This window comes from Ahaetulla prasina, chromosome 1, assembly GCF_028640845.1.
Source record: "Ahaetulla prasina isolate Xishuangbanna chromosome 1, ASM2864084v1, whole genome shotgun sequence".
In the NCBI taxonomy this organism is placed as follows: domain Eukaryota; kingdom Metazoa; phylum Chordata; class Lepidosauria; order Squamata; family Colubridae; genus Ahaetulla; species Ahaetulla prasina.
The window spans coordinates 142,686,174-142,713,738 of record NC_080539.1 but is presented as its reverse complement, the minus strand read 5'-3'; the positions used below and the strand labels follow the sequence as shown (position 1 = coordinate 142,713,738).

Here is a 27,565-nt window from a genome sequence, read left to right as displayed (position 1 = left end):
GGAAGGCATTATTTTATTCACTATATTAGTAGAGAATCATTATATGGAGATTTAACTTTAATTGCTTTATAGCTACAAAGTAATTCCATTTCCCCAAATCTAACGTTACATGTTTGGCTGATGGTCTCCTTGTATTCTAAAGAACTGTTTATGCCTCAGTGTTCGGTTGAAAATAATTTGAGTGTCAAATCACTTTCAACCAAACATTGAGGCACAGGTTTTCAGAATAAAAGGAGACCCAGTGAATTTAAAATAAAAGCAAACTTTATTGGTTATAATGTGTATCTATTTGCTCTTTCAATGTGCACACACACTCATCCACACTTACTGTACAAAGACAACTTAGAGGTAGTGGGCTTCAGGACCCCTTTTAGCCCCCAAAGTCCTTGTTTTGTTCTGGTTGGTGAGACTTGAGGAGGGGCTTCCCATGTGCTCAGGCCCAGCTTCTTTTATCTGATTCAGGTGAGGTTTTTTTCTTTCTTTCCTTAAAGATTTGATTTTTTCTTAACTACTTTCTCTGAGGGAGCTTTTCCAGTTTTTGTCCATCTTGCTTACCTGTTTGCTTCATGGCAGCTTAGGCCTATCAGATTAATTAGAATTTCAGTTGCAGATTCTGCATATTTTGGAGGATGAAAATTTACATAAGGCAATTGCAGTCAGGCAATTAAAGCTACATCCACATTACATTTTAAAAATGAAATCAATATACTTTGAAATATATAGTTGTTGTGTCACTCATGGTCCACTTGGTTCTGGAAATTTCAGCTTGTATAGATGCCCCACTCTTTCTTATAGCAGATGGGATCACTGTGGGGACTATCACAGCTTGAACAATTTATACAACTGGCTTTCAGCAGCATCGAAGCCAAAATGTTCAAGGGAAAAATGTAACTGGCATTTCCTGAGATTTTTCTTCCATGGATAGTTTATTATTCATCACATTTTTATATCCTGTCTTTCCTTTCCATGAAGGACCATAAGCGATGTAGTTGACATTTTCTCAGCATTAGCCTCATAACCTTGTAACACGGATTAAATTGAAAAATACTAATCCCCAAAATATTAGCTCATCTAGCCTAGTTTTTTTTTTTTTCGCCCTCAATGCCAGTGGCTCTCACTCTTTCCTTTTGCTGCACTTGAGCCATTGTTAACTCAGAACGCCAGGACTAGGAATTTACATTGCTAAGGAAGTTGGTCGTTAAGTGAGTCATGCCCACTTATGATGGTTTTTTGCCATGGTTGTTAAGCAAATCACTGTAGTTGTTAAATAAAGCATGCAGTCATTAAGTGAATTTGACTTTCCCCATTGACTGCTTGTCCCAAGCTGGCTGGGGGGGTTGCAAATGATAATCACTTAACTCTGGGATGCAGCAGCTCTCCTAAATATATGCCAGCTGCCAAGTGCCTGAATTTTAATCATATGACCATGGGGATGTTAAAACAGTCATAAGTGCGAGGAACAATTGTTAAGTCACTTTTTTCTGCAACTTTGTAACTTGGAACAGGCCCTAAACCAAGAAGTTGAGGACAGCCCTATATATCATAGTGAAACCCCTCTAACTGTTGTTCTTCAGCCTCTTTTACCAATGCAGTCCCTCCTTCTGCTTTACTCTACTCTAAAAGTCCACTTTACTCTTTCCTTTGAACTACCTGTAGTGGCTACTCATTGAGCCATGACAGGGACCTCCGAGTCGCCTAACTCGCCTGTCGGGAGTTCGAGGAACAGCACAGCCACCCAGCCAGCCGCCGCCGCTCCGTCCCGGCCCCGCCAACTATTCGCGCCTTTCCAGAACTATGAGCCCTCCCCGCGGGAGATGAGTAAAGACAAGGGCGGAGAAAGCGGCTTCTAGGCCGACCGACCCCTGAAGTCTCCTCTGCGGCTCCCGTCGACCAAAGCTGAGGCGATGTCGGGCGGGAGAAAAGGTGAGCGCCTCAGCCAAGGGGGGGAGATGGCGGCGACGGTTGCCTGAGGGGCCGCCTCCCCACCCACTCCGTGCCCGCCCATGCTGCTTCCACCTCGGCTACGGAGGGCCGTGCCCTCTTCCTCCTCCTCCTCTTCTCCCTGGGCGGCAGCCGGAGCCCCAGGTCGTGAGAAGGAGCGGAGGCGCTTGAGCGCAGCGGCGACGGGCGACGGGAGCAGAAGCCGAATCGCGCCCCGGGCGGAGGAGAGAAGATGCTGCTGTCGGTGCTGCTGCACACTTACTCCATGCGCTACGTGCTGCCCGCCGCCGTCATGCTGGGCACCGCGCCCACCTACATCCTGGCCTGGGGGGCCTGGCGGCTGTTCTCGGCCCTGCTGCCCGCCCGCTTCTACCACCAGGTGGACGACCGGCTCTACACCATCTACCAGTTCTTCTTCGAGAACTACACCGGCGTGCAGGTGAGGGAAGGCGGCTCGCGGGCTGCGCTGAGGTTGGGGGACTCCTTTCTCCTGCTCGGCCCTCCAAGCCCGCCCCAGAGAGGCCGGAAAAGAGCCGGGGAGCAAATGGAGAGAGAGAGAGAGATGCTTCTGCAGGGTTCCCAGCCCGAGCAGGGGAGGCTTTAGGCTTTGGGGAAGGGGCTGGTTGAGCGGCAGTCGGGAAGAGGCAGAGTCCACCTGTGTGCTCAGTTCAGACTCGGCCAGCATTGCAAATACTGACAAGAGGAAGTTGGCCTCACTTGTCAGGATTCTCTCCTACACCAAGGAGAGTGAAGTATTGCATCTCATAGGTTGTATTTTATTCATACTCATTTGGAATAGATCAACTGTGAATTTTTAGAGGGATATAGTCTAAATACAGGTAGTCCCCAGTTTGGGACCACAATTGAACCCAACATTTCTGCTGTTAAGCGAGACATTTGCCCCATTTTATGACCTTTCTTGCCACAGTTGTTAAGTTAGTAACATGTCTGTTAAGTGAATCTGGCTTCCGCATTGACTTTGCTTGTCAGAAGGTTGCAAAAGGGGATCACATGACCGTGGGACACAGCAGCAGCCATAAGTATGAACCAGTTTCCAAGCACCTGAATTATGATCACATGATCATGAATATGCTACAAAGGCTGTAACTGTGAAAAACGATCATAAGTCACTTTTTTCAATGCATTATAACTTTGAACAGTCACTAAATGTACTGTTGTAAGTCAAGGACTACCTGTACAGCTCTATTTGCAGAGGAACTGATCAAGCATCCCACTTTATTTTTTTTTAATTTATATATCAAATTTAAAAACCACCCATTTCCGTCTCACAGAGGGATTATAGATCAATTCGCATTCTCAGTCATTCTTACTGTACATTGGGCACAATTTGAATATCAAAGTTATATGCTTTAAGAATTAAAATAAATAAATATAGGGGTACATGTTGGCTTAACTGTAGTAATATACACATGATGACTTTTACAAGAAAACACAATTTTTAAAATTAGATTTCATTTAATTTCAAGCCTGTATATCTGTCAGTGCCTTTGATTATATAGTTTCAGGCTATATGAAGAAGAAACAAAAGTTAACCCTTGATTTTAAATTTATTTCTATATAATTAAGATAACTAAGTACTTTTTCTCCTTTCCTAGGTAATTCTGTATGGTGATTTGCCTAAAAGTAAAGAGAATGTGGTATATATATCAAATTATCAAGTAAAGGTTTGTACATTGCTGGTTTCTCTGTAAGGCATTTTATGTAACGTTAATAAGTCTAATTCTGTGTGATATGCTACATAGCATGGGAGGATCTAATGCTAAAATAATAATATAGGATCCAGATTGGGTTGGTCATTAGGTCCCAGTGACCAACACAAATTGGATCCTGCAATATTATCCTGGGATATATATATTCACCTTCATTCATAAAATAATAATTATAAACATATAAAGGGTAAAGTAGAACTATAGGTAATCTTCACTTAATGACCACGGTTAGTTGTTCAGAGTCTTGGTTATTCAGCAAAGCGGTCAATAAGCAAGATACTTACAACTGTTTCATTGAACAACTGCAATCCCAACATTCCCCACTGTGCTCTTGGACATATCTGATGTGTTTTGAAAGGCGGATTAAAATGGCTTCTTTTGTATAGGTGGTATTTTTCTCAGGTAATTCTCTTTCTACAAATTTGTTTGTTTGTTTATATATTTTATTTATTTATTATTTTATTTATTTGATTTCTATACCGCCCTTCTCCCGAAGGACTCAGGGCGGTGTACAGGCAAGAATAAAACAGACGGTACAATATACAAATTTAAAATGCAGTTAAAAAACTTATTTTAAAATTGGCCTGAGAAGTAAAATATATAATAAGCTAAAAAACCCCATTTAAAATTAATTTCTAAGAATTTAAAAATTTGTCAAAATCAATTTAAGCCAGCCCCGCGCGAATAAAAAGATGTGTCTTCAGTTCGCGACGGAATGTCCGAAGGTCAGGTATTTGGCGTAAATAGTATATAGCTGCCCATCTCACAGAAAACTTTGTAGTAATGTAAAGTAACTAGGAATTATTGCTTATTTTTGATACAATTGATTCTGCAAATATTTGGAAGTAAATTCATTAGTTTCAGTAAAATACCATCCCCAGTAAAGGACATGGAATCTTATCTTGCTGAGGCATAGGGCATAAGAACTATAAATAAATATATCTTAGTAATAAATTACCATTGCATATTTTGAAAGAAGATAAATAGAATATCATTTTTCTTCTCAAATTAATTGATTTTGTTTTTGTGCTCCAAAAGAAATGTATGCTTGGTTTTCAAACTGATTTAGTTCTCCTCCCAATCATAAACAGAGTTTACCCCATCTTCTACTCCACCCTCCCCTTGTTAAGTGAAACTCACCTTAATGTGAATGTTTTGGCCATAATAAATGGCTAAAGTTGCCACAGTACTTTCATTGTGCTGCAAGATTATCTTTGTTAATGCCCTGAAAAATGCTAAATATTTCAATCCTAATTAGATTTACTTTGATTTAGAAATTACATAGCACTTATTATAGCCAAGCAAATTGGCATCATCAACTTAAGTAGCCACTGAACCAAACAAATTTAAGGATTCCTATATAAGCTATCTATCTTAATGTTAACATCTATTTCATTAATGTCAATAAAGCAAAATAGAGTTGTCTTACAGTAGAATGAAGCAAAACAGTTGAACACATGCTGGATATGTTAAATGTGGCAATATACCGTAATTGATAATAGATATAAAGAAGTTGATTCTATAACAACCTTGCTTGACATTTCAATTGGTGATGTGCAAGGGAACATCTTATTTGCATACTGAAATTCTTGTAAACATTTTGACAAGAATTAAAGGGTATATTCTACAATTGTGCCTCCTAATTTTATCCACAGCTTGCTTCCATCATTAAACCAAGAGATGTGCTAAAATAGCAGTGTCAATACAGATTTAACTTTTGCTATAACATATTTGTTAATCCCAAATATTAACAATAGTCAAATGCTGAAAAATAGTTGTAAACTATTCCTTCCTTCCTCCCTCCCTCCCTCCCTCCCTCCTTTTTCCCAACAACTCTAGGAATAGAATAAAAAATAAACAAAGATTTAAAAAAATTAATAACTATAACTATTCTATAACTCTCTGGCATTCATTTTCAAAATACTGTCGTTTTTAACTCTGCATCCATTTGGCCAATAAGTGAAGTCACAGTATATTTCTCCTTGTCTGTGCAGCTTCAATAGAATTAGCTGCTGCATGGAAGATTTTTTGTCTTTTTCCCAGAAGGGGAAACTGGTAGAGAATATCAAACGTTGCTGTTTGATCACATCAAAAGCTCTATATAATCCAGCATCCTCTTTCCTACATTGACTGGCAGGTGATAGTCCTGTTGCTGCTGATTGTCACCAGCTTTATAGCCTACATGTCTCAAAATGGTAGAAGTCATGTATACTATAAAATACATGGAAGTGTTGATTTCATGCATGATTTTATCTGCATTATTCTTTTTCTTCTTTTCTCTTATATCCGTAGCTACAAAAGAATTCAATGGTACAGTATTTTTTCCTTATCTGTTTAATTTAATTTTTCTCAATATTAATCTTCTAAACAATCCTAAACAAACAGTACATGATGACACAAAACTATTTTTTCTTTAAAGCCATGTAGGTGCAGATTTGAAAAAATATATATTTTTATGCTATTTGGAGAACCACAAGTGGAATAACTCAGTGACTGAATTAATAACTCAATGCTGGAAATAGTGCTTGCTGGTATTTAAGAAATAATACTGTACTGGCTTATGAGAAATCTTCAGTGCCAAGTGATATGTATATTTTACTCTCATTTTTATGCCCGAACCCTGTGCCAGATCTGCATAAACACAAAAACACTTCCTCTTCTTCCTGTTGATGCTGTGGTAGTGATGTCAGTCACACTCAAGTAAAATTTCCCTGTGACAGTTGATTACAGAATTGTGATGGAATGTATATTTCCTACCTCCAATAAACATCCTGTTGTGGAATGTGTGTATGTTCTGAATATGCAAAAACAGAACGTTAGTTCAAGGAAAGCACACTAGTAAACACATCTGAAGCTTTGGTTTTGATCCACAAAACAGGTCCTTAAATCATTGGCGGAGGAATAAGTAATGTTTAAAAATTAGTAACAGATCTTTAAAAAAAGATTCTTTGACACAGTTTCATATTGCTTCCAAAAAATTCTTCCACACGTGGATGAAGTGATGGTATCTCTGTATCAAATAAAGGATTTTGGTTGTTGTTTTTTAAATACATTTGCTGAAGAAAAAACAGAGCATAAGGGAAACAATACACTTGATTAGAAAATTGCTGTTCCAGACAAAAAAAAAATGCAATCACATGACCACAAAATGCTGCAGCCAGTCGCAAGTGTTAGCAGGTGCCAAGCACCCCAATTGCAATCACGTGGTATGAGGTGGCAGTGTGACGGTTATCATCAGTCACTTTTTCAGAGGCCACTGTTACTTTGAATCGTTTATACATCATAAATTGAGGACTGCCTGTAGTCCCTTTAAAAGAAATGTATTCCTTTCTAATGCCTCTTTTTCTTTTAAAAGGGTTGTGCAGTGTTTCAGATTACCAGTTCCAGACACAAAAATCAGACTGAATATCCTGGCAACAGTTTGAGTCATTTGGGTTTTTTATTATTATATTTATGCTTTTGTGGCTGAAAATTGAGGATCGAATGGATAGGAATTCTCTGAGATGACGACTGTGAAATTTCCCTGTGTTACTGATAGCTGGAAGGAGACAAGTTTACAGGATTCAACAAAAATAATAATTGACAGCCTTGTTTGTTTTTTGCAAGAGAGGTGGGAAAACGGCATGATGACATTCACATTTTCCATTTGTTTTAGAATTTTATTATGACCAGCAGATACAGCTTTGTTTATTCTTGCTATTTGATGTATAAGTGTACACCTGTATGGGGCAGCTAATCTCTTCCAAAATGAGGTGCTTTTCACAATGAAGGCAATTTAGTCCAACTGCCATTCAAAAAGGTTTGGCTGACACAAAATAATGTTCCAGGTTTGCTTTGTTTTTTGGATGCCAGAATGAGCAGAGAAGATTGTGGAGACATTGCTTCTGAAAGCTGCTTCCAAGGAATGCTTCTGTTAAAGGTTAGTTGAAGCTTTGCCGTAAAAGTTTTCTATAACGCTAATAAAACTGACGCAAGATGTTTGGCTTCTTAGCAACATAATGATAGAATGAGACTGGACAAAACATTTGAGGGACATATAAAAAACAAAACAATCCAAAATAAGAAATAAAGTCTTTTTGACCCCAGCTACTCCTGGGGATAAAAATATTTCTGTTAACTCTTGGTATCATAATATACCAATCTTTACATTAGCTCTTATGCAAAGCAGCATTCATGAAATCCGTATTGTATACTATATTTTAAATGAAATATTATTCTTCTTGGACAAACCATTCCAAATTATTTCTTTATAAGAGCATTAAAAATGTTTTAGTGTATTTAATCAGTGCTTTTTATTTATTTGGACTGCATCTATTATTAAATGGACTTATACAACAAGACTTTAACTTTCTTCATCTCACCCTCATAAATTTTGCCATGAGACAACATAGAGCGTGATTTGAAATATGGTGGCCTGCAGGAATAAGGTGTGTACATTCATTGTCATTTCCGTTGGTAGTGAGAGAACATTGTTAAAAGACTATTGTATGTAGCTAAATATGGTACACTCAGTAAGAATTCAGTTTTAATAATTTGCTGAAACATACGTAAGTGATCTAATAGGTGCAGGTACTCCTTGACTTACAACAGTTTAGTGACCGTTCAAAGTCACAACGGCATTGAAAAAAGTAACTTATGACCATTTTACACACAACCATTGCAGCATCCCGTGGTCAGGTGATTAACATTCAGATGCTTGACTAATTGACTCAAATTTATGATGGTTGCAGGGTCCCGGGTTGTGTGCTCCCCTTTTGCCACCTTCGGACAAGCAAAATCAATGGAGAAGCCAAATTCAGTTAACAACTGTTATTAATTCAATAACTGCACTGATTTACTTAACAAACGTGGCAAGAAAAGTAATAAAATGGGACAAAACTCAAAGTAACAGATTTCTCACTTAGCAACATACATTTTAGGCTCACTTGTGGTTGTACGTTGAGGACCACCTGTACTTCGTATTCCAAAGAAAAACTCTAGACTTAAGATAAATTTTCCTTGACGTATCCAAATGGAGTCAACTGTCTTTGGGTTAAAAACTACATTTTCTTCTATTTTCCTTTTTTAAATAGAAAAATATTGTAAAATAAAAACAAAAAAAATCTTCATGTTCTTATTGTTGCAAAACCACATTTAAGAGCATAGAAAGCTGCTTACCCTACAGCAGTTAAAATGCTGTTACATTATTTTTTTTATTCTGTTTTATTAATCATTAAGAGTTATCAATATAATCTATTTGTTTATATAGTAGCACAAGTGGAGTGTACGTGAAATGAAGTGCCAGATTTAATGAAAAGAAAATGAGGAACAAGATGAAAATCCAAATGAAAGCAAAAAAACTCTAATAACCTTCTTTACTTTCTTTTCATACAGCATATATGTTTCCCCCCCTCTCTTTTTCCGTCCGTCCCCCCCCCCCCGCATGTGTGTGTTTGTGTGCTTCTGCTTGTGATATCAGCTTCCAGAAAAGCAAACTTCAGGAGTCAATTCCCTTTTCAGAATCAAAATGCTGCTTTATACTTTTCTTCCATGGAGTCAGGCAGGTATTCTAAGCAATTCTTTGGTTTGGTTGCTGGAAGGATAAACATTTGTACTTTTCCAGGAAAAGTCCTGATATTCAGAAGCACACCTGTGTTTATATAGAAAATTTAGGCTAATACCTCTTAACCTAAATTAAACAAAATTTATTTAGGGACAAAATCTAAATTTAATTTAAACTAGAGTATACAACTAGTTTAGCAAATGTTATCGGAGCTGGATGATTGGCCTGATATACTAAGCTGAGTTTTGCTTTTAGTACAGAAATTTTGGCTGAGTTCCATATTTCAAAAATTACATTTGTGAGAACTGATGGAAGCACAAAGTAATTGTGTTATGATGCAGGACTGGAAGAAAAATGAGACTTTTTGACTGGAGCAACCTCATTGAGTTCAGTCTTAAGGCTGAACTGTTTAACTTAATGAAACTGTACTATATGTGTTTAATTCCACAGATATATTTTGCGATTTATCCAGAAGGAGCATTTTACAATCCGGAACTACCCAAAGTAATTGCATATAGCCAGTCATATGAAAGGTAATGAAAACTACCCAGAGCTGATAAACTCAGTGTCTTTAACCGTTGAGCCATCATGCACCATCTAATTCAGTTTAATGAAGGTCAAAGAGATAACAGCTGAAGCATGCAAATCAAAACAGAGTCTCTGGCAGACACATGCCTGGACAGTTTACTCTTATTGGGAGTGCACAAAATAGCCCAAAATCAGTCCAAGATTCCAAGAGCCCGTTCAGAAGAGCACAGGCATAATTCATATGAATTGTTATACAAGAGCCAGAGATTAAATAGTTGTTTCCAGTAAAAGGCTATAACTCAAGGCTGCCTCTCAAATCAGGCTGCAGCCAACTGTTGCTTATCAAGACATTTACTCATTTGCTTGACAAGATGCTTCACAGAAGGGCTCTGCTGTTCTTTCTTTACTCACCAGACTGCTCCAGCTGTGCAGGTGGGGCCTGTTTTCAATTGGCCTCCTATGATTCATATGGTTTACAAAACCAGTTTCAAATCAGAGTCTAAAAAATCCAGAAACTTGGATCAACTTTGAAACTTGAATCAGTTTTTCAAGATTGTAAAATAAGTTTGCCTTTAATTTTACAAATAACTGCAATTAATCATGTTATAACTAAAGCATTTATAGTGTTCTTCTGGATTTTAGACTTTCTTTGTAAGGAGTGCTCAAGAATTCATATCCATATTGAACAAATTGAGCTAAAAGGCATTCGAGAAGGTGGCTTCATGAATGTTTTGAAGTCAAGGACAAGTAAGTGGTAAAAGGCCTGCTGCTATATCTATAGTGTTTGATTTTTTTTCTTTATTACTTGCATTGAGAAATTAGTGGCTGTGAGAGTGGGAAATATCATCCAAACTGCTTTTGTGATACTTGTGGCTGTAACTGTGAATCAATATGGAATTGAATATCCTTTATTCTCAGGCCAAAGTAATTGGTCCAATTTGAATCAGAATAGCCACATCTATGAAATAATATTTTGTAATAGTTATGGCTGTACTAATAGCAGTCTAGTTACCTTTGCCTGAAAATAAAGGATATTCATTCCATATTGATTCACAGAGTAAGGTAACTTGATTGATTTTGGCTTTAAATGTTGTGCATATTCACCCAGTGGGTGAAGAAACGTGGGTTTATTACATAAATGTGCTGAGAATTTATAGCTTAGCTAAAGTTCCAATCATTTTCATTTGAATCCATTTAGCTGCTTTAATTATCTATATTTGCTTACTTCGGGAAAATATAGCTATGCAAAGCAATCAGAATTAGTCCTTCACAAACACATCAATATGAACAAAGCTGAAGTTTGAAGCAGCCACATCCTTTGTGAGACTCATGCAGCTGCTTCAAAAGACAAGAACGTTTCCATTAGAATTGCTAACAAAATTGTCTGTGCCTACACAGGGGCAGCTGGCAATATTCCTTCCAGGGATTGTGACTGCTTGAATATTTCAGACAGAGATGCTTCATAGGTACTAAATTGCTTTGTATCACACCTCTTTGAATGCTTGGTACAGCCCTAAAAATAAATCTGGCCAAATTACACACCGTAGTAAAATTTGTGCTATTTGCAGATGAAGATTAAAAAATCCAATCCCTGATGTATGAAAGAAAGAATTTCAGGCCAAACGTTATGATTCTTAGAGGAAAGTATTTGTGATAAATTATAAGAAATAACCAGAGAATTGTATAAAAGCTCCTAACCAAAAGTTTGTGATAAATAAATCTCGTTTTCCTTGCTCTTAGATTGCTTAATAGAATTTTATGATGCAAAAGATTCTAAAAGAAGAAATAGGTTCCCTGGGAAAAGTGTTCACTCCAAACTAAGTCTCCAAAAAACATTGCCATCCTTATTATTTTAAGCGGCTTGACTGCCAGCATGCTACTGACAGAGTCTGGAAGGAAACTTTACCTAAAAACATGGCTATATAGGAGTTTATTAGGCTGTTTCTGGGTCAGTATTAAAGCAGAAAAACTGCACTTTCATTCAGTGGCTTTTCCCTCTTGCTGTATACATCACATCAATTTTTTTCCTAAATTGTATATTAACATTTTAAATAAAGTCTTATCAATTGAATAAGCCAAATTTCAAGTCCATCCTTCCTGATTATAAAAGCTTCAGGAGTCAGTTCACTAAAGCCTCTTGCTTTCATCCTCTCTGAATTCTTTCAGTAACCTTTGAATGAAACGAAGTGGTGTACTCTACGACAGGGATCACCAACCTTTTGGACCTCAGGGACCACTAAATTCAAAATTTTATATCTCGCAAACTACTAATATGATCTGCCTAATGACTGGCTGGGTGGGCATGGTTAGGTGGTCATGTGACTGGATGGGCATAGTCAACTCAATGTCACTCACATCGCTGTCCTCTACTCACCCCTCCTCTTTCAGCCCCTCCTCACCTGCCCACCGAGGCTCCTTAGGGCCCCAACAGGAAGAAGTTGCTAGAGCTAAGGAGCTACCACAAGAAAGAGTTGGCAAAACAGCTCAGTTCAAATTGGAACTGACTGAGAAGGAGGCTCAGCAGAAGCACCTCACTGAGGACTACGAGCATAGGCTTTCCAAGCAGAGGGAAGACCTGCAGGAGTGCAAGGCCAGGTACTGGCGCCTGGAGGCTTAGTGGGCTGAGATGGTCAGCCAGTTCCAGGCCATGATGCAGTCCCACTGGAACAAGGCCCTCCGGCTCCTTGCCACCAGTGGCACTTCCCTCCAGCATTTGCCCAAAGCCCCACACCAGGAGGCTGAAGCAGACTTCAAGTCAGAATTTCTGCCCCCCTCTGACCCGCACAAAAAGACTCCGAAGGGTGAGACTCTGCAGCAACACAAATATTCACTGCACATAACCAGCCCAAGGGCCGTTGTTTGAGGACCCCTGATTTAGTGCAATATAAAAAATGCAAATAATTTTTATGCAAACCACCAAAATTTTCTCATGGATCACCAGTTGGTGACCGCTGCTCTACAAGGTAACTCTCAAGTAGTTTTAAAACTATTTCGCACAAAGTCACCCAAGCACACCATGAACTTCTGCAACTTCCTGCATAGTCATGTGAGGCTGCAAGAGAATTAGAAATAAAGGATTACATTTCTGACAGATTACTTGGCCAGGATACAGTTTGATATGATTAGCTCTAGGTAGGTATATACTACAGGCCACCCAATCAAGCACAGGTAATACATGTAGTCCTTGGCTTACGATCACAATTGAGCCCAAAATTTATGTTGCTAAGTGAAAAATTTGTTAAATGGGTTTTGCCCCATTTTACAACTTTATTTGCCACATTTATTAAGTGATTCACTGCTCTTGTTAAGTTAGTAACACAGTTGTAAGTGAATCTGGTTTCCCCATTGCCTTTGCTCATCAGAAGGTCGCAGAAGCTGATCACATGACCCCAGGACACTGCAACCATCATAAATATGAACCAGTTGACAAGCATCCAAATGTAAATCACATGGGGATGCTGCAGTGGTCATAAGTGTGAAAAATGGTCTTAAGTCACTTTTTTCAGTGCCGTTGTAACTTTGAACAGTCACTAAATGAACTGTTGTAAGTCAAACTCTGCTAATCAGCTAAGGTGTCAGGAAAAACACTCCCACTTGCTGCAGAGTTTCCAGGATCGTTAAAGTTCCCCGTTACTTCTGTGGTGTGTTTCCTGCACACCTTAGCTAACCAACTATTAAAAAATTCATCTATTTCTTCTGATTTGTTGGGTGACCTATAGTATGGCAACATCGTTCTTTTTTTTCCCTTTTACTCATATGCATTCAAGGAGGCTTTCATCCTTTGTTTTATGCATTTCTGTAGAGGTGTAGTGATTTCTTACATATAATGCAATGCCACTTCCTCTTTTTTTAGATCTGTTTTTTTTGAATAGTTTATATCTTCCCAACAGTACATTTCAGTCATGAGTTTAATCCCACCAAGTTTAGGCAACTATATTATACATGCCCTCATGTACTAGACCTAATTCTCCCTGTTTTTCCTCATACTTTGAGCATCAGTGTACAGACATTTTAATCCTTTACAGCTGACCCTGTATTTGTTTCCTATATCTCCTGTTTTGAGTTCCTTTTCCTTCCCACCACTCCCTACCTGATCATTTGATTGGTTGTCTTGGGGTTTATGCTTGGGATTAAGTCCTAAAAATTGGTCACCCTTCCCTTCCAGTTTTAGTTTAAAGCATAAGCAAATACGGACACATTCTTCCTGGTTCTTCCCAATACTTTTTACAGATATACTGTAGTTCTTTCAGTATAAAGTTTGTTGGGTGCAGTCCACATCATGGATGGTTATCCCAGGGAAGGAATGTTACATATAATCCATGGTGCAGAATAATCATAAAAGGAGATGAGAAAGAACGAATTGTAGTACGTCAAAGTACTTTTCAAGCAGGAGACAGATGCCATTCCAGACAAATGGTTGTCCAATCCCTTCTTTAAAAACTCCAGTGTTGGAGCACCCGTAACTTCTGGAGGCAAGTCAAATATTTGGTCAGGTACCTGAGGAACAGGGACTTCAGCCGTTCAATATGTCTTGCATTCTTTTTCAACCACAGTTGAAAAGATTTGCAAAAGAGCACTTAGTTGAGCGGAAATAAATCTCATGGTTCAGTTGTCTCCCAGCAACTAAAACGTTCCTCTAAGGAAGGGGTGTCAAACTGGCAGCCTGTTAGCCAGATGCGTCACGCGCAAACTACACCCACACCAGCTCCGCGAAGGGGAAAAACATTGTGAAATGTCACATGACAGCAACGTGATGCCATGAGTTTGACATCCATGTTCTAAGGCATTTGGAGCACTCCAATTTTTAAAGTTAGTTAGATTGTTGTTAATTATCTGGTATTATCTGACCATGCTGGAAATATCAGTGAGAAATAGTTGAAGAACATAGCAACATGTTCTTCTAAGCCAGGCATTTTCTTCAGATGAACTGCATGAATGAGGGAAAATGCAAAAACTTCAACTTTTTTCTTATTTTGCTTGTCAGCCCCTTTCCTCTTTTTACTAAGGTATTTAGGTGTTCATAAAACACAAAAAGATACAGAAGCAATTGTTAATTGCTATAATTTTAGGTTGACTTAGAAAAGAATCTGAAAAGGAATAAGAATAGCAATTACATGTAATGACTCTCGTGCGCAAATGCTCATACGTAGTCTACTTTCTGTGGAAAGTTCCCAGATTGGATAAAATAAAGTAAGATGATAAAATCCAAAATTATAAACATTGAAATCATAAACAATTCTGAAACCATAGAAGAAGACCATGACAGGGCTGGAAGCAGAAGCTGGACTACATCTGGAAAGCATTGTGCAGAGGAAGACTGGGTTATGTTGCACTAAAGTTGATGGCAAATAGTCCATAGATATTTTTTTAAAAAAAAAATCCTGGCACTCCACTGGATTGAACATTTTAGGAGCCAATTTTATGACATGGGTTGAATTGCAGTGTAATCAAGTAATCAGTTTAATTTTCCCACTCCATGCAGATATCAATTTAAGCACCTTTGGGAACTCTCGTTTTATGACCTGCAAATGTGCAATTCTAAGTAAAAGCCAAAAAATCCTTGTTAACAAGATATAAATGAACTTTCTGGTACGGATAGTCCTCGACTTACAACAGTTCATTTAGTGACTGTTCGAAGTCAGCACTGAAATGGCACTGAAAAATGTGGGTTATGACCATTTTTCACACTTAGGACCATTGTAATATCCCAATTATCACTTGATCAAAATTCAGATGCTTGGCAACTGACTCATATTTATGACAGTTGAAGTATCCCGAGGTCATGTGATTTCTTTTGCAGCCTTCTGACAAGTAAAGTCAATGAGGAAGTGAGATTCACTTAACAACTGCAGTGATTCACTTAACAACAGTGACAAGAAATGTTGTAAAATTGGATAAAAATCACTGAACAAATATCTCACTTAGCAACAGAAATCTGTGGCTCAATTGTGATCATAAGTTGAGGAATACCCATAGTCTATGAAGCCTTAGTTCTAATATTTTCTATGAATGTTGTGGTGTACTGTATGTAATAAAATCTGCATTTGTTTACATTTCAAATATTTACAAACATTTTTGTTTCAGTGCCAAAACACCCCCCCCTTTTTTTTAAGCTATCAGTTATAACTAACATCAACACATTGTGGTATATTTGATGATTTATTACAGCATTCTTAAACTAAATTTCTTTGGATACTACTCTAAAAAAAGGTTGTTGTTTTTCCCCCTTTGATAGCAAAATATGTGCTCTGAATTGTTCCAAAAAACATAAGGCAATATAAAGTTTCTCTGAGGATGACCTCAAAATCTCCTAGCAAGTTTTATGCAGATAGTCAAATATCCAGGTTACAGAGGTTGCAGTAAGTGTTAACGTTCTTGGCTAATCTTACTTTATTGATGTCTTTGGTCTTCAGAGAAAACAGGGCAGTTAAATACTGACTCTTGCACAATTAAATTAAGAGAGTCAATACGTTGTTTACAACATGTGGAAGTAAGTAATCTGAGGCCTGTCTGAGTAAGCCCTCAGGGTTATTGAGAGGGAGAAAAAGATCCTCAATTCTGGGATGGTTATATATTCCCCTTCTCTGAAACTGGGTCAGTGAGACAGATGGAATGTGGGAAGCACGTAATACATTCATTTATTTCATTGGGAAAAGATACCCTTCACAGTAATTTCAATATTGTCCCAAAGGTGCTTTTTCAAAGAAGCTTCTTGGCTTAGAAGCAAAACATCTTTAAAGGAAAACCTCTTGGAAAAAGCACCTTTGGGACAATCATGATCTGGATGACTGAGAATCTCCATAGACATGAAGTTTCAATACGTTCACCATATCAAGTGAAGTTTCTCAACCTTGGCAATGTTCTTTATAACCTAAAGTTTGGCTTTTTGTATTCCAAACTATATTCAATATTTGCCTTTAAAAATCAAACAATTTTGTAGCAACAGACCTGTTCACTATTAACTTGCAGAATTTGATAAACCCATACCTTTAAAACAATTATTTCAATCCACAGATATCCAGAAATATTGAGATTAACCTCAGTTAATAGTATATGAGTTTTAACCTTTAATGTCATCTAATAAAAGAACAATGTTTGAGAACTTTATCATCTACAGCCTGTCCTAAATTGTGCTTGAAAGTAAGATACTTTGGGAAATATTTTACTTTTTACAAATTATGTATCAGCTGTACACTTGTTTCTACAGACCTGTAACTCCATAGGATAATTACTAGCCTTAGAGCATGAGGATATTCGGTAACTACAAAAACAACTTGTATCTGAAAATTTAACTTATGTTGAGCTGTTATGGAGAAATCATAACTGCATCTTTGTCCTAGGGACAAACAACAAGGTTAACATGTGAAAAATATTTCACTTCTATATGCACAGCTGCCTATATGTAAGACAGAAAACTAGCAGTTTGAAAGAAATCAGCCCCTTGAGGATGGAAAGGAGGTAATGAAGAAGAGAGTGGTATATCGTAATTTAAAATAGAATGACAAAACAGGATCATTGATAACCTGGAAGAATTTGTGGTGTGATAGATAGTTCTTCGTTAAATGAATGGAAGGGACAGAGCTTGTGAAACAACCATACAGCATTTCAGCACCATTTGGTGTGTGTTGAAAAAATATTTTTGGCATCCACCAACTGTTTACTTGCATCTAGACCAGGGCTGTCAAACTCCTGGCCTGGGGGCCAGATGTGTCATGCACTGGCCACGCCCACACCCATTTTAGTAAAGGGAAAAAAGTCCTGATACATCACATGACGCTGCTGTTACTATGTGAGTTTGACACCCCTGATCTAGACCATCAACCTTAAGAAGTATGGACTTCAACTCCCAGAATTCCCCAACCACTGTAAGACTGAGGAATTCTGGGAGTTGAAGTTCACACATCTTAAAAATTGCCAAGATTGAGAAACACTGATCTAGACACCATTGATTTTGAAGCAGAAGCACTACATATTTTAGCCAAGATGCATTCTTCATTTAAAAGTGCTGAAACAGTGGATTTTTGCTGGTGCCAGATGTGCTTTGAATGCCAGCCTGGTTTCTTTGGAGACATTTGTTATAAGGTGATATATGATTCCCATTTTTTAAAAAAATTTAAATACTCCTAGTGAGGGCCATGGTCTAGCTACTTGATTTGTGCTCAGCCCTGTATAATCACAACTATCCTTGGACAGATATATTGGTATCGCATACAAAAAAATATAAAGTCCCGTAGTTCATTCCTGTCATGAATCAGGCCTCTGAGTGCTGAATCTAGCAAAATGTGTTTGTGGAAAGCCTGTGCTATGTTCACAATTGACCTATACTGGAGAGAGGAGCTTCAGCAAGATGGTCCTTCTATAAATAGATGACTTGTCCAAAAATAAATGCACTTCTGTACCCTTTAATAGAACACCATGCTCTGCTTAATCTTCATTGCCTTATCTTGTCTCCAACGTTTCATTTCATATTTCATGTTTACTTATTTGGCTGCATAACTTGCTTTTTCCTGACAGCTCAGTCCAAACAATATTCATTAAGGGAAGAAGAAGGAAAGGGGAAATAGAATGTCTTATTTGTAGATTTTTTTTAAAGACGGATGTTTGAAATAATCCCAGAACTGAAGAAGCTTCTTGGATCAGAAGTGAAATGTTTTCAAAGAATAAAACCCAAGAAAGACCAATTGTTTTTGGAAAAGCACCTTTGGGACAACCATGACTTAGATGATTGAGAAACTCTATAGACAATCCCAAAAATAACTTTAGCTGGGCATCCAACTAATTTGGCAAAAATAATACTGATTCTCTGAATGAGTTAAAGAACCCTGAAATATTTACTGTGGTCAGATGTAGAGCCTTTCCTCATTGGCCATTTATAGCAACATCTGAACCCCTGGCAACCTAACTTTACCTCCAACCTTTTTTTTTTTGTTTACATTTATACCCCGCCCTTCTCCGAAGACTCAGGGCGGCTTACAGTGTATAAGGCAATAGTCTCATTCTATTTGTATATTTTTACAAAGTCAACTTATTGCCCCCCCAACAATCTGGGTCCTCATTTTACCTACCTTATAAAGGATGGAAGGCTGAGTCAACCTTGGGCCGGGCTTGAACCTGCAGTAATTGCAGGCTTTGTGTTCTTAATAACAGGCTTTACCAGCCTGAGCTATCCGGCCCCTAACCTTGACCCCCTTCTCATCCCTAGCCTATGTTTTAAATTATGTTGGTTTCCCATTGCGTTCCCAGAAAATCTTCATTCTTTCTCTTGAGCTGCTGAAGCATCATAGAAGTAAAAGCTTTGTAGAACTTCACCTCTTTGTGAAGATGTCATTATTTTATCAAAACATTGTTCTATCACAATGTATGAAGTTTGGGCTGTTGCATCTGGGTTGCAAAAGGATAAGCTAAGACATGCCTAGATGACAGTGAGACCCCTTAGTAGCCATACATTCCATTTGGTTAGCCAGCTAGGATAGGCCAGGGCAATCTGGTGGGCAATATCTGGTGACATCAAAATATACAGTCTGATATGGATTGCAACTGTTTGTGGTAATATTTGATTGTTGCATCATGTTATTCTGGCCATCTTGCAAATCTTATCCTCTGTCCCTGATGAATTCTTCAACCTGATAGCATCATCTCCCATTTCCATGACATTGCAATTTTGACAAAGTTGTCACCCCTCCTCTCTTCAGTTAGTGTCAATAGGAAAGATTTTGTTAGAATGTTACTAGCCTTTTTATTTGTGAATAAGAATGAATGGTGTACAAAATTGTATATGTGAATGTGCATTGGTTGTGGATTTCTAGCTAATTATTTTCATGTTTGATTTTAATCTGGATTTTAATTATGTTTCTGTTTAGGGTGGGGTGTTAAACTGGTGGCCGGCAGGCATCACGTGCAAGCCACATCCACCCCAGCTCCGCGAAGGGGAAAACCATCACAAAACATCACGTGATGGCAATGTGACGCCACACGCTTGACAGCCATGGTTTAGGGTTTGCCTTATATTTTCTTTGCCGTTGCAAGCCACCTTGTTTGTCAAGGGGATAAAAAGATGAGGGTACAAATGAAATAATTAATAATCAAATACAAATAAGAGGGATTCAACTCTTGGGCTAACATACAATTTTATTAATGAGCCAGTGTTATAATGCTGGATTTATGGAACCATTTGCTACTCTGTTTCCCCGAAAATAAGACTCAACTGGAAAATAGGCCCTAGCATGATTTTTCAGGATGCTTGTAATATAAACCCGACCCTCAAAATAAGCCCCAGTTAAGATTGTCAGCCAAATGGGTGTATTTAATACTGCATTTCCCCAAAAATGAGACCTAATCAGAAAATAAGTCCTAATGTGTCTTTTGGAGCAAAAATTAATATAAGACCTGGTCTTATTTTCAGGGAAACACAGTATTTTCTGAATGTTATAGGAACTGCTATGACTACTAGTAACATATTGCAAATATTTCCAATAATATTAATTTTCCATATATAATAGTAACTCAAAGACCATTGTCAAATATGAGAATTATTATGGTCATGGATATCTAAAGGCATTTTTTAAAAACACAAGAAGAGAAACTATAGCATACATATTAGGTGTTCTCTACACAAAAGGCAAATGAAATATATGCACAAATACATCTCATAAATTTACTTTTATTATTTGTATTGATATAACTTAACTAAAGCTTACACTCTCAAAATTACAGAAATAGTTGGACAGCATTAAAAAAGTTACCTTTTTATCCACCAATGCAAATACTAGAGCTTTTAAGTTTTTCAAGTTCTAAATGCAAACTGAATCTGGTACTGTAAAAGTGCTCCTGAGAAAGAAGTCAAAGATGATGATGATGATGATGGAGAAGAAGAAGAAGAAGAAAATTTATTTGCCTATCTCACTGTGGGGTTAGGCAAGAGAACAGCAAGTTCATTTCCAAACTGTACATCTGGTGCTTCAAGGGGAAGTGTCAACTAACTCTCCTTATCCAACTCCACTGTTCCTCGACTTATGACCACAATTCAGCCCAAAATCTCTGTTGCTAAGTGAGACATTTGTTAAATGAATTTTGTCCCATTTTACAACCTTTTTTGCCACCGTTGTTAAGTGATTCACTGCAATTGTTAAGTTAGTCACATGAGTCTGGCTTCTCCAATGATTTTACCTGCTAGAAGGTTGGAAAAAGTGATTTCATGACCCCGGGACACTGCAATCATCATAAATGTGAATCGGTTGCCAAGCATCTGAATTTTGATCACTTGACCATGAGGATGCTGCAACGATCGTAAATGGGAAAAATGGTCATAAGTCACTTTTTCAGTGCTGCTGCAACTTTGAACAATCACTAAACGAACTGTTGTAAATCTATGACTACCTGTACTTCAATCTTTCTTTTTTAGATCAAGTTTCAGTTTGTTTGCTCTCATCCATAGCTTATTTAGACCTTCTTCAAATTCCAGAGGATTCCCATAGTTTTCCAGTACTTTTTATTTCCCTTTGTATTTTATGTTTTGATAAACTAATAAAAAAGTTGTAAAGGTATTTTTTTTCTCCTTCATCCATTCCTAATTCTAAACTGGTTTGCTAACAAGCACTTGCAGGTTGCAGAAAAATATGGCCATATAGACCCAGAAGGCATAGTAGATATCTCTGATAAAAAATGGTTTGTATCAGCAAACCATTAGCAGAAGCTAAATTATCTAGTTTAAAATGTGTTTTGTAGATATCCTGTCACTGAGATACAGATTATGTTTTATGAGAGTCTCCAGGGACAGACGTGCAAATGGAAATCTTGAATTATCATCCCATCTCATTCAGGACTGTCTGTATTAAGAAAATTTCTGGGCAAAATCACCCTGTAAAATCATCATAACCCTGAGTAATTTTCCTGGCAAGACTTCTCTCAAAAAAAAAAAAAAACCTAGATAAGACAGAGTTTTTTTTTTCTTTTTGCCCTGCTCATAAATTCAATTGGTTATGAATTTCAGTTCCGCGACGTACTTCACTTCTAAAAACTGGTCTCGGAAAGTATGCTGGATAGTGTTGTAAAGTTGCCACATTACCAAAGGTTTTCAAGTTGTGTTCTGCAGAATCCTGAGAGATTATGGGTAAAAAAAATTCACTCAGACTCAGCCAGGAATCTCCCTAGCCATTTTTATAAGTAGGGTGGAAAGAGCAAGGCCAGTGGACATTCAGGAGCCCCATCTCTCCTGGGGGATTTTCTTCTCATCATGACTAATCACTCTGTGGGTGTCTGCATGGCAGGCAGTGGGGATTCCAGGAATAGGATCTGACGATGACTAATAGGATCTATGGCCTGAAAAATCTGGAAACCCCCTGCTGTGTGCCACCCTCTAGATCTCATACCCAAGAATCAGAGGTGAAATACAGCAGTTTCTGACAGGTTCTGGAGAACCCATAGCAGAAATTTTGAGTTGTTTGGAGAACCAGCAAATGCCACCTCTGTCTGGCTCCAGAGTGGGGTGGGAATGGAGATTTTGCAATATCCTTCCCCCAGGAGTGGGGAGGGAATGGGGATTTTGCAGTATCCTTCCCCTACCACGCCCACCAAGCCACGCCCACAGAACTGGTAGTAAAAAAAATTGGATTTCACCATTGCCAAGAATGTATGAAGTGCCTCCACTGATCCAGTGAAAACTCTCCTTGATAGTTGATGTATTGTATGAAGCAATGGATGGAAACTAATGAAAGAGAGAACCAACCTAGAACTAAGGAGAAATGTCCTGACAGTTAGAATAATTAATCAGTGAAACAATGTGCCTCCAGAAGTTGTGGGTGCTTCAACACTGGAAGTTTTTAAGAAGAGACTAGACAGCCATTTATCCAAAATGGCTTCCTGCTTGAATAGGGGGTTGGATTAGAAGACCTCCAAGGTCCCTTCTAACTTCGTTAATGACTGTTTGAGTGGTTGCCCCTGGATGGAGAAAGCCCAGCTTCAGATCTCTAAATAGTTTATGATAATAATGGAAGGATCTCTAAGCCAGTCAACCAATGGGTTATCACAGTTATAGACCAGTACAAGGCTCTCCAAGCTAACTGACACAGGAAAACCTTCAAAGGGTAGGAAGGTTTAACTGCTTCCACCAATTCAGTTTGAACATTAATTCCTATTTAAAAAATCCATTGTCTCCCCTTTTCTTCAATGCACTAAAGATGGCCACAGATCAGTTGCTAGAAGAATGTACGTATCAGTGTTGGAGAAAGAGGGAAAATGTTGCAATAGAATCCTAAGGGCAGAAAGGTCCCTTGCTTTATGCTTCAAATCCAAGGATCAGTTTCTTCTGGCATGGTCCAAGCAAATATAAATGAAGATTGGTGCTTAGTTGCTAGGCCGTTCTCTGTTTTGTAGAAGTTGACAAAGTTAGCAGCCAGCAAATATACGCCTCTTTTGTTATTATTCAAAGACTAAGACTTGGATCTCGAGATCAACTTACTTGAGGTTCATGGAAGAAAAGTTTCCCATCCCCTCCTACAAACACCTTTGATCTTTAGAAATTGTCTCCAGCGAGGCAGACGGGAGGGGCTTTCCTATAAGCCCAACTCAACTGCCTATTCTTGAAAGCTGTAAAAATAGACCTGAAAAGGTTATAGACACACATCAGATGAGTGGATTCCGATGGCATGTTGAGCCACAGCATGGGTTGCTTGGTTCTGGCTCTGTGCATTGGGTGATCCTAGACATCCCGTTTTTTTAAATCATGACCCATGGCTAAGCACTTCCAATGAGTCCATGTAAGGGCTGCCCATCCATTGAAGCATGGATAAGGCAACAGTGGATCAAAGCAATATTCGAATCAAGTCAATGCTGGTGAATTTAAGAGACTGGGTGAGAGGAGAATTGAAATTGGAATGGCTGGCATATGTTGAGAGTGTATTTGAATCCTTAACTAAAAGACATCACCTTTTAGTTAAACCCAGCAAGTATTGTTACATATGTTACATAGGATTTTTCAAGTTATTAGACTGAGCTTACTGAAGGTGTACCTCCCTTAGGGAGGTACAGACAGAGTTCAAGGGAATTGTGAAGAATTTTTTACATTGTTAGAATAAATCCATCTTTCCTAAAGTTTCAAAGTGTTGTTTTCCTTGTTCATTTGTCTTATTCTGGTGCTTAGCTTCTTAGGGAAGGTGTGCATATTAAGGAGAGGTGGACTTCAGCAGGTTTTGACCAGTTCTGGAGAACCGGTAGTGAAAATATTGAGTAGTTCGGAGAACTGCTAGTAAAAATTCTGACTGGCCCCACCCCCATCTATTCTCTGCCTCCCGAGTCCCACCTGATCGGGAGGAAATGGGGATTTTACAGTATCCTTCCCCTGCCATGCCCACCAAGCCACACCCACCATGCCATGCCACACCCACCAAGCCATGCCCACAGAACCTGTAGTAAAAAAATTTGAAACCCACCACGGATATTAAGTATACATTAAAGGGAGGTATAATGGCAAAAGGTTTAGGAACTCCTGTTCTAGAACATCAGAGATACATTAAATCAATGTCTTCATAGGCCAGGATGGGAAAATATTGGGCACCAAAGGATTATAGATAGTCCTCGACTTACAACCATTCGTTTAATGACCAAAGTCACAACAGCACTGAAAAAAGTGAATTTATGACTAGTTTTCACACTTATGATAATTGCAACATCCCCATAGTCACACGATCAAATTTTGAGACCTTGGCAACCAGAGTGTATTTATGATGGTTGCAGCATCCCAGGTCCTCGAATTGTCATTTGCCAACCTCTTAGAGAGCTTCCAAGAAGCAAAGTCACCGAGAGAAGCCAGATTTGCTTAATCACAGCATGATTCATTTAGCAACCATAATGATTTTCTTAACAACCATGGCAAAATGGTAATATAATGGGGCATAGCTCACTTAACAAATGTCTCGCTCAGCAATAAAAATGCTGGGCTCAGTTGTGGTTGAAAATATATATATATTGTAGAGATGCTGCAAAGGGGCAAAAGGAGATGGGCGAAGCCATAATTTTCCATTATTATCCAGCTTTGCTAGCAGATTTTTTAAAGAATGGGGCATTTTTATTGCACTACCATTTTTGTGTGCTTCCAGCTGCATATAACAGCAGGACACTGATAGTTTTCAGCAATCAGGGTCAGAGAAAATTCAAGGAGCATAAAAATTAGGGCGTTAGTGGCCAACCTTAATACAGTAGTTGATCTGACAAGTTAAAACTCCCTTTGCACATTGTGGTTCTGATTCTGCCGCCTCTTAGTCCATGACTCACCTGGTTAATATTTTGAAAGGTAGAAGATTACTCTTCTGGTAGAGATCCTAGCACATTTTGCATTAATAAAAGGGATCTAGAATGAGGAGATCCCTACTTTAAAAGGGACACACTTCCAAATGGAGGTTCAGTTAATTCTTTTATACAGGTTTTCATTAATTGAAGCGCTCTGATTTTCCTTCAACCAGACCTTGTTTTAAAAGAGAGAAATGTTTTAGATTGTTAGGAAAGAAGATATGGCAAATTTAAATTACATAGGAGGATTATATGTAAGAAATTAATGGATGGGAATTATTTTCCTTTCTACATTTAGTTTATTTCTATAATCTCAGGAATATAATTGTATTAGAAAGCTGGTTTCACCTTCAGCTTCTTCCATATGGAGTATGGGATATGGTTTTGGTACAATTCCAACTGAATTACATGACAGGAAAGACTGAGCATTTCTCAAAACCCAAACAGATTTCTATATTTAAACTGTTTTACAAAATGGGAATGTTGGATTAATATCCAAAGGAATTAATGTATTTGAGGTGTGTCCCGAAGGTGCTTTTTCAAAAAGCTACTGGACTTTGTTTTTCCTTGAAGACATTTTGCTTCTCATCCAGGAAGCTTCTTCAGCTGAAGAAAAAGAAACTTTGAAGCTTCTTGGATGACTGAATATCTCATAGAACATGTTTGAGGTATGTACATTTTTTTTCTTGCAGATGAAAACAAGATAATTTTTGATGGCTTGAGCAAAAAAAATTTCCACCTATTTAATGTATGTTCTTCTTGTCATTTCTTCTCTCTACACCATCATGAAAAAGTGGTCAGTTTACCCAGAAATCGTTTGTACTGGATTCAATGGAGTTTGCTGCCCAGGGCTGGAGCTGGAGCTGGAATCTTTGCAAATCAAGTTCCGTCTTTTCGCTGTTACTCCATAGTATAACACATGCTTCATTCTCTAAATTCATAAAACTATTGGAAAGAAAGATATGATAGTTTCATTGTAGCTCCATAAATCTCTCTTGATTTCAATTCCGAGTCTCTGAACTCCAACAAAATTCTCATGAGAAAACAAGCATCTATCTATAAAAACTCCTGAACTCCCTGTGGGATCTGGCTGGTTTAGAAGAGTTCAAGGGTTGAAAGCTGTGATTTGCTTGCTAAGATTTTCTCAGTAAATACACAATGGTAACACAGCAATAAGAAGTACTGCACTCAGTGTAAGGAATGCCCATCCTTCTTTATATGATTTTGGAGCCATCAGATTTAAAAAAAGAAAAGAAATTAAGACAATATTAACTGTTTGGGTTCGAATGAACTATCATAACTCTTTCTCCTTTTAATAGAGTGTATTCAAATTATTAACGCTATGCTTCCTGTTTTGAATAAATTTAATCCCATTTAGATGAGAGTATCATTCTAGCACCAAATCTAGAAGAAAGTTCTGTTGGCCATCATTAAGTACTTTCCTTTTTCTAGAAAATTCACAACCAATCCCAGCACTGTATGGAATATGTTAATAATGATTCTGTAATCCTTGAGAAAGCTCTGGAGATCATTCATGTTCAGCTGTCATTGTGTGTAGATGTCCTTTGAGATTTCCATTCTTTTCAACATATTTTTCGTGGAATACATTCCAGGTAGTGCTTTTCTTGTCTCAGCTCTTCTGACATTTTGGGAATTAACGGGGCTCCTCCAGTTCTCCCAAATACATACAAATACCGGCTTATGGATAGAACAATTCCACATTCAACAAAGGATGTGCAATATGCATGTAAGTGCTGTTATTATTTATTTATTTATTTACCGTATATACTCGAGTATAAGCCAACCCGAATATAAGCCGAGGTACCTAATTTTACCACAAAAAACTGGGAAAAACTATTGACTCGAGTATAAGCCTAGGGTGGGAAATGAGGCAGCTACTGGTCAATGTAAAAAATAAAGATAGAGCCAAGTAAAATAACATGAATATTTATTTGAACGAAAAACAATAAAAGTGCAAAAGTGCAAAATGTTCGGCGCTCATTTTTATTATGCAGCGCCCCCTGCTGGACATGTATCAAAAATACAGTATCTTTTAAAAGTACATCGATGAGACTCAGTATAAGCTTTTCAGCACAAAAAATGTGCTGAAAAACTCGGCTTATACTCGAGTATATACGGTATTTATTTATTTATTTATTCATTTATTCATTCATTCATTCATTCAATTTTTATACCGCCCTTCTCCCGAAGGACTCAGGGTGGTTTACAGCCAATAAAACAACATAAAACATAAACAAAAGTTAAAAATATATTAAAACTAATTATAAAATGGCCAAATAGAATTAAAAATAAGATAAACATCATAAAACCCCCACTTAAAAATTACATCAGGCTAGCCCCGCACGGTGAAATAAAAAGGTCTTGAGCTCGCGTTTAAAAGACTGGAGGTCGGGGAGTTGACGCAACCCTGGAGGCAACTCATTCCAAAGGGCAGGAGCCCCCACAGAGAAGACCCTCCCCCTGGGGGCCACCAGTCGACATTGTTTGACTGACGGCACCCTGAGGAGGCCCTCCCTATGGG

The 27,565-nt window shown here is 38.1% G+C and overlaps 1 protein-coding gene and 1 long non-coding RNA gene across 15 annotated transcripts; one reads left to right on the top strand and one right to left on the bottom strand.

Moving 5' to 3' along the window:
* The first annotated feature begins 1,832 nt into the window (after window positions 1–1,832).
* Window positions 1,833–25,846, top strand: LOC131195436 (1-acyl-sn-glycerol-3-phosphate acyltransferase epsilon-like). 14 transcript variants are annotated; one of them, XR_009154458.1, is made up of 6 exons: window positions 2,303–2,380; window positions 3,558–8,098; window positions 9,045–9,746; window positions 10,384–10,488; window positions 11,482–16,100; window positions 19,602–21,549. XR_009154458.1 is itself a non-coding variant. In XM_058177335.1 (3 exons), exons 1-3 carry the CDS (start codon window positions 2,174–2,176, stop codon window positions 7,138–7,140), a joined length of 390 nt encoding a protein of 129 aa, XP_058033318.1. In that variant the 5' UTR covers window positions 1,833–2,173; the 3' UTR covers window positions 7,141–9,103. The 14 variants fall into 14 exon arrangements, 2 of the variants coding, with proteins under 2 accessions (XP_058033318.1, XP_058033328.1); XR_009154457.1 differs by having other exon boundaries at window positions 9,045–9,214; window positions 9,664–9,746; window positions 10,384–16,100; window positions 19,602–21,548; XR_009154460.1 differs by having other exon boundaries at window positions 15,977–16,100; window positions 19,602–21,541.
* Window positions 17,851–19,608, bottom strand: LOC131195473 (uncharacterized). Its single transcript, XR_009154464.1, has 2 exons — window positions 18,921–19,608; window positions 17,851–18,656 (listed from the first exon to the last, which is right to left on the bottom strand). It is a non-coding gene; the product is annotated as an uncharacterized LOC131195473 (long non-coding RNA).
* Window positions 25,847–27,565: the final 1,719 nt, after the last annotated feature.